The following is a 7,916-nucleotide window of genomic DNA, read 5'->3' on the forward strand; positions in this document are numbered from 1 at the left end:
TTATTTGCCTGTTAACTGTCGAGAGATAAGCTCCTTAACTCTGCAAGTAGTTGATCAAGACGGAGATTTAATAAATTTCCGAGGAGAGCAAATTACAATTAGAATTCATTTAAAGCCAAGCAAATAATGATAATTTATAATAAGAATACATCCCGAAATAAAGTAGCATTTCCCAGCAGTAAAAAAACATCAACAAAATCAAAACTACAGAAGTCCTTACCACGTAAAATCTTGACAAAAGCAAACAAGAAATTCCTTAAATCACTGAATTTTAAAGTAAAAAAAAACATGAGTTCAATTCTCGATGTTCTAGAAAAACCCTTGTCTGATGAAGATATAATTAAAAAGGACTACCACACATATACACCATATCTTCAGTCATACAACAATAATGATGAAATTAGAATTTCAATACAAAATCAAGATTTATATGTCTTACCTGGAGAAAGTTTTATATATGTAGAAGGATTCGTTAAAGATGCAACTAATACAAAATTAGTACCTTCTTCATCCAATTTTAAATTAAGGAATAATTTTGTCGCATATCTATTTGACGAAATCCGTTATGAACTCAATGGGATTGAAATTGATCATACCCGACATTTGGGGATATCAAGCACCATAAAAAACTTGGTTTCTTTATCACCAACGGATAGTAATGGGATGCTCAATGCTGCATGGAATAAAATAGATGATGTAGATCTTGTAAATGGTTATTTCAATTTCTATGTGCCCCTAAAGATATTATTAGGATTCGCTGAAGATTATAATAAAATAATATTAAATGGTAAACATGAGCTGATTCTGTTACGTAATAAGAATGATGCAGATCTAGTATATTCAAGTGTTTCCACAGAAAAAGGAAAAATGACGATATCAAACATCTCATGGAGAATTCCACATGTACAATTATCTGATTTTAGTAAATTGAATATTATTAAAACAATAAACAGTGGTGCCTCTATACCAATCGCATTTCGTAGCTGGGATTGTCATATTAATCCACTACTCAACATTGGAACCAATCATATCTGGAATGTTAAACTAGCTGCAAATAGAGAGCGCCCTCGCTTTGTATTGGTTGCTTTTCAAAATGATGATAAATTTGTTCATTGTGATCTAACTAATATGAAAGTGCATTTAAATTCAGAATCATATCCATATGACGATCTGAATGTAAAATTTAAAAATGAACGCTTTGCAATTCTGTATGATATGTATCTAAGATTTCAACAAAACTACTACATGAAAGATCCTCAACCACTACTAACATCTCAAGAGTTTAAAAATAAAGCACCGATAATTGTAATAGATGTCAGTCACCAAAATGAATCTATCAGCAGTGGACCTATTGATATAAAAATTGAATTTGAAACATCTACAAATATTCCAGCAAACACATCAGCATACTGTATTCTCATTCACGATCGTATAATTGAATACATACCTTTGAAAGGACAAGTTCGAAAAGTCTTATAAATCATATGAAATGTTTCACCAAAAAGTTTTAATTGATTTACAAGGTTTTAAATTAAAACCGAATAATTTTATCGCAAAAGAAATTGCAGTTGTTTTCAATTCTAAGGAATACATCAATTTCATTATAAAACCACCATTTGATTTCAATTGTTTATCACAAAGGGAACGAAAAGAAGCAAATTGGTTAATTAAGTATTGTCATCATCTAAATTGGAATACTGGGGTCGTATCTTTTAAGAGTGTTTGCAATTTTTTAAAAGCTAATTTAAAAAATTCCAAAATATATGTCAAAGGAGAAGAGAAATGCAAGTGGTTGGAAGAAATGTTGCAACAAAAAGTTTTTAATATAGAGGTTTTTGGATGTATTAATTTAAAGGAATTAAATATAAAGTATCCAACAAATATATATTGCAGTTATCACAAATATGGAGTTTGTGCTTTAAGAAATGCTCTTTTACTGGCAGAAGAAAACCTAGTTTAAAATAATAATATTTATATAGTTTTTTTTTTTTTTTTTAAGTATTATTTTTTTATTTTATTGATATTTTAAAATTTAATTATTAATTAATTTAAATATAGGTACATACAAAATGTAATTAGAATATAAGTATTTATCATTAAGTTATATAAAATTATTTTTAATAATTATATTATATATTTATCACATATTTATTTATTCTTAAAACTACATATTCATTAAATAAATTAAGATATTTTAACATTAGTTTTATTATTGTTTTGTTTTTTTTTTTTTAAATAAAGGAATATTTTTACATATTAACAAAATTGTTTATTTTTTTTTTTTATTTATTTATTTATATTTTTGACCACTGTCATCTCATAAGTAATAATCGAAACAGTTTAGTTTTAATCCGTTTGCATATAACTGACAATTCTATCTCTATAGTGACCCCAAGCTCTAGTGTTTACTCTATCTTCCATAATCTTTCTTTTATCATCAGTATGGCTAAGTACTATTTTTTGCAACTTTTGTGTATATAACTGATGCGCTTTAGTTCTAAATACAACCATTTCATCAGACACTATTTTCTGTTCAAATAAACACTCTTTATAATCATTTAATGTAAGTTTTTTAATTACACATTTTTTGACACCTTTAGACTTTTTAATATCTTCTGAATTGACAGTTGACAAGGAATACATTTTTGATCGTAAACCTACAAATTCACTCATTATTCCCCCCTTGTTTTCATCTTTCATCATTCCCAATACTTTTTTGTTTAGGAGTGGTAAATTAAAAACATTATCTTTTGGATATTCAGATGTATCGAAATTCAAACTGATATCGCTACGAATGTCACTATAAAAATCATCTGTTTTAATGGAATAAATAAATGAATCGGTATCCATATAATTTAAGGAAAGATTTTCTCCAAATTTTGGAATCATATATCTATAATGGAAGTCATACATCTTCCATTTGGATAATTCTAATACAGAAAATCCAATATATATGGGTTTATTATAATATGGTTCCATTTTCTGCAATTCGACAGCATACAGATCATCACCAAACTTTGTCAAACTTAGAAAATTCGGTTTAGAGATTAATGCTCTTAGTCCTAAGTGGTTTTTATTAGTATTTTCCCACCCTGTAGCTATACGTATATCCTTCCTTTTGTCTACACTTTCCATGGTCTTCCCATAAACTGCATTATTTAACAGTTTGAAAAAATCTTTTTCAAAATTATTTTTTGCATTTGTTCTGTGTAGCGTATTTAAATCAATATATTTTTTTAACCAAGGAGACTGCTTGAATTTCAAAATTCTATGAACTTTTTTCAAAACAAGTCCATTGGCAATACATTGTTTTAAATATCTATAATGTATAGTATAACTTTCTTTTCGAGTCAAATCTGCTATTAATTTTTTACATTTTGATTGTCCAGGAGTTTTGTTTTGTGGACAAAATGGGAGATCATTATGAATATCATGTAATGTTTCAGGATATTCAAGATCAACCTCTAAAATATAGCCATATTCAGAGGTGTCCGAAATATTTTGAACTTCAATATTTTGAACATCTTCACCATTCATCCATTCAAATTCTCCATAAGGTAGATATTCCGACATTGCCCATCCATACAAATTGTTGGCATCTAAATACATCAAATACTCTGATGCTTTTTTGTCATCAAAGTTTTCCATATATTTATGGTTTGCCTTGGAATATCTTTTTGAGCATTGAACTAATCCCCCTCTTATTCCATTTTGCATAAAGAGATATTGTTCACTATCAGTAAATAACTCTAATGTAACGCCCGTTGTCTTTAGCATTGCATCCCAAGAAAGACCAGGAGCAGTGTAGTACTGACAAGGATCTAAATTGTAAATACTCTTACATATTTTTCTAAAATTTTCAAATATGTCTGTTAAGAGGAGTACATCAGATCTAAGGTAGAGTTCTGTATAGTCAAGAAGGTTCGCGCACTTGAATTCGCTCCATACTTTTTGAGCATGTTCATAATCTAGTAAATCGCATTCCTCATTGCTTAAAATATTGAAAAAATTCTCTCTACTTGGTAATTGCTTTTCATTAAACTTTTCCATTGAATCCATGTATGAGTATGGAAATACACCCTTTCTCCTAATGAGATTAAATTGATTTTCATTAGTGAAACATTCTCGGACAGTTTTAAAGTCAATAATATCCAGATTTTTAGCTAGAGAATCTAAACTGGAAGACATGAATCTAAGTGAATCTAAAAACCTAATTTCAAATCCTCGATTTTTATCCATTGTAATGTATACGGATAGTGAAATATATCGTTCTTTATTTAAAGGAATAACTTTTATTGTTGCATTTTTGATTGTTGACAGCTCTTTAAAGAAAAGATGCATGTCATAAGCAGAAAGATTATGGAAGATGACTGGTATGAAATTAGGATTCCTATATTTCAAATTGCACTCATTATGAGCAGCTCCTCGAAAATTACCTGTGAGATGACAGTGGTCTCTAACTTTATCATTAAATAAAACTTTTTCACAAATATGGCAATTTGTCGATTTATTGAAAATATCAATATCGTCGGGTGTCATTACCATTTGCTTAACTTTAGATAAATACTGATTGTAAATATCTGTCGCATCTTTGACAATTGTTTCTACAAACACTTCTGACGCATTTTCCCCGAAATAATATTTATGGTTATTATATGTCTCACTAAAACTACACTTAGTATAATAACTAAAAGCACATGGAATGTGCTTTTGAATATTCGTAGTGTTGTTACTTACACTTTCATTTGTTTTTTCCAAAACAGATTCAAAATCGGCATAAACCACGAATGGGACATCCACTTGCTTCTGATGGTTTCCGAATGATAAATGAGAATCTTCAGGGTTTGGCATCTTTGATATTTTTCTTCCACATACCGTTTTATGTTTTTTGTGGATTTCCTCCTCATGTGTATGGTATAGACACATATTGCAGATATAAACTTTCCCTTTATGTGATGTTATACTGGATCGAATAAGTCTAAGAAAAACATAATTGATTTTTATTAAAATTTTGAAGCTTAGAAAAGATATGTATGTATGTGTGTGTATATTTATAAATCTAAACCAAAAAAAAAAAAAACTTACTTGGAAATATCATTGATGAGAACGTAATGGAACTTTTCACCGGAATGTAAAAGCAGTAAATTTAAATGGATTGGCTTTTCATCAATCGTTATATAATATGGTCCAATGATTGACTCACCATTATAACCAAATACATTTATGCTTATCACATTCTGTTTTTCAAATTTTTTTATTGATTTTAAAGGGAGAGGAAACTCCAATCCTTCAAAATTTAGTTTCACCTCTCCCAGATCAATTTTATTGGAATAAATGTTGATGTTGTACGAATTACAGTTCCTTCGTTGTCTCTTGGTTAACCCACTATAGAGTGCTGCAACTACACACCATTTAAAACAAAAGTCATCCTTGTTTTCCACATTTATGCATGCCCCTTTAATATTATTAATGCTCCTGGGTAATGCTATAAATTGTGATCCTCTTATAATGCTAGCCTTGTTTACATTTATTTCCACACCACTTATTTTAATAAGTGTCCAACCACTGTCTCTTTCCTGGAATTCTCCCATTTTAGTGGCTATTTCGTCTACATGTTTGTCATATGATACATTTATATCGTCTGCAAGCGTTATTAGCATCATTTTTGAAATATGCACTATTGGCGCTAATGTCATCTCATCATTTACCATTTTCATGTACTCACATGACAACTCCATGTTAAATTTGAAAACAGTATGTTTAATGCTACACTTCTTTAATTCTTCAATAATAGCATTTTTGGAGTTTTGGAAGAACTCCTCGGGAAATAGAATTTCTTCCTTTTTATTGATCAAACTATAGGTTTCAATTCTTCCTTTAAAAGCGCTCTTTCTTACGGTTAATTTGTCATCAATATTAACCCTTTGGAAATTTCCTATGTGACGATTTGATCTAATATGAGCATTGAAGGATGTTGCTGCTATTAATTCATTGCATTCATTGCAATGTTTGTAGTCAGAAGGTTGAAGAACATTTGATGGGATGGGAGCATTGTGACTTTTCTTATGTTCTATTAATTTTCTTGAACACATGAAGAGTTTTTTGCAGATGGGGCAGTGATGGTTTATGTGAACATTGATCATTTTCTTTGCAACACTGATATTACATATGGGACATCCTTCATACTGATTGTCATCAATACTTCTTGACGCATTCCTGTGCGATTCCATATGATCCTTTAGCTTAAGATGAGAAATAAATAGCTTCTTGCATACTCCGCAATGAAGACTTAGATGAACCTTAAGCATTTTTGGACTGATTTTGGAGGAGCAAATTGTGCAGGATACTGATGCCATTTTTATTATATATTTTTTTTTTTTTATTTATGATTATATTTTCGTTTTTGATTGAAATTAAAGATCTTTCAACTTGGAGAACAATATATCAGCACTCTGAGAACAGATACGATATATTGTTTAATGATACAAATAGAGTGTCCGAGGTAAGCTAGAAAATCTGTTTATGTACTACGACAAGTGTCAATACAATACACATACTTTTAAATTCATTGAATTTTATAATACACATTTATAAAACGGTAAAAAATAACCTAATAATTTTTGAAGGATTCTCAGTTGTATAGAATCTTTTAACATTTACTCTTTTCTAATTATAAAGATTGACATTGAACCTTTTTTCTTTTTTAACAAAGGAAATCATAAATCTCTAGTAAATAGTATTTAAAATAATAAGTAAAATTAGGTAGGAAAATAAAGAAAAAACATATACAATCTTTTTGTGTGTAGTTGACTTTTTCACAGCGATCATTTTCAACCTGCTAAATGTATTGTAAAATATAATGAATCCCAACATAAACCCTTTTTCTTTCTAATTCAATAGGTTGACCTTTCATTTATTTTAGAGTTTGGTAAGAAGGGTGATCATAAATGTCTTGTGGTTTTCCTTCGACATACAACAGAGGACGAACAGCCGATCATAAATGTCTTGTGGCTTATTTTTTATTTTCATGTTTTGGTTTATTACACTTGACACAATATGCGTTTGTCCCTTTTTTTATCCCATCTACAGCAAATAAACTCGCACGTGTGCATAATTCATTTCGTCGATCCATTCGTGATTTGAATTTATAATTATAATAAATATTTAGTTTCTGAGCATGCTCATTCATGTTTTAGATAAATTTAGTATGCATAATATTATAAAATTTAAAACATAGTTGAAAATTGAACATGTTCAATCTTGACTCGTATTCAGCTGCACATTCATGTAAATTTAAAAAAAACAAAACACTTGTTGTAAATAAATTTATTCCTATTAACAATTTATTTAAACACCTGTAAGGAATAAATTAATATCAGTTCAAGATGAGAAGACAAGACAGAATTAGGAGGAGGAACATATTTTTAAAGAAAATGTCATACAGAAGTTTAATTGACAAGTTTTTATACGATTTTGGTGGTTGTATTTTTGATGGACATTTACAAATAATTAACCATTTTAAGTATATGCTGGACGAATATGAAAACATGAAAATGGTTGAAACTATTCATGGGAAGCATTTCATCAACTGCCCAAGAATATGTAAAATATGCGAAATTGAACCTAATGGCTGCCAATGTATTAATTTTAATTTACAAAAAAATAATGTATTTCTTTTAATAGAAAATTATTATACCTTTTTTATAAGAAAGATAAATAAATGAAATTATATTTTAAAATGATAAATAAAGATATTTTTAATTCTAATACAACTGAAAACAAACATTTTAAAACTATAGAAAAAATTATAAAATAGTTAGAAATATTGAATAAACAAAAACCCACATGAATTCTAAAAAAAAAAAATCTCATTCAAGAAATATAAAATAAACTCATTCCAATTGGAAAATCCCATC

At 28.7% G+C, this 7,916-nt stretch overlaps 1 protein-coding gene across 1 annotated transcript; it reads left to right on the top strand.

Annotated features, from left to right (window-relative positions):
• Window positions 1–288: 288 nt before the first annotated feature.
• On the top strand, window positions 289–1,479 carry LOC135955501 (uncharacterized). The gene has a single exon (XM_065505851.1). The coding sequence runs from the start codon at window positions 289–291 to the stop codon at window positions 1,477–1,479; it is 1,191 nt and encodes a 396-aa protein (XP_065361923.1).
• The last annotated feature ends 6,437 nt before the right edge of the window (window positions 1,480–7,916 follow it).

Source organism: Calliphora vicina, chromosome 3 (genome assembly GCF_958450345.1).
Source record: "Calliphora vicina chromosome 3, idCalVici1.1, whole genome shotgun sequence".
Classification (NCBI taxonomy): domain Eukaryota; kingdom Metazoa; phylum Arthropoda; class Insecta; order Diptera; family Calliphoridae; genus Calliphora; species Calliphora vicina.

Excerpts from the sequence above, each read along its gene's own strand:
- LOC135955501 (XM_065505851.1), top strand. The coding sequence starts at position 289 with ATGAGTTCAATTCTCGATGTTCTAGAAAAACCCTTGTCTGATGAAGAT.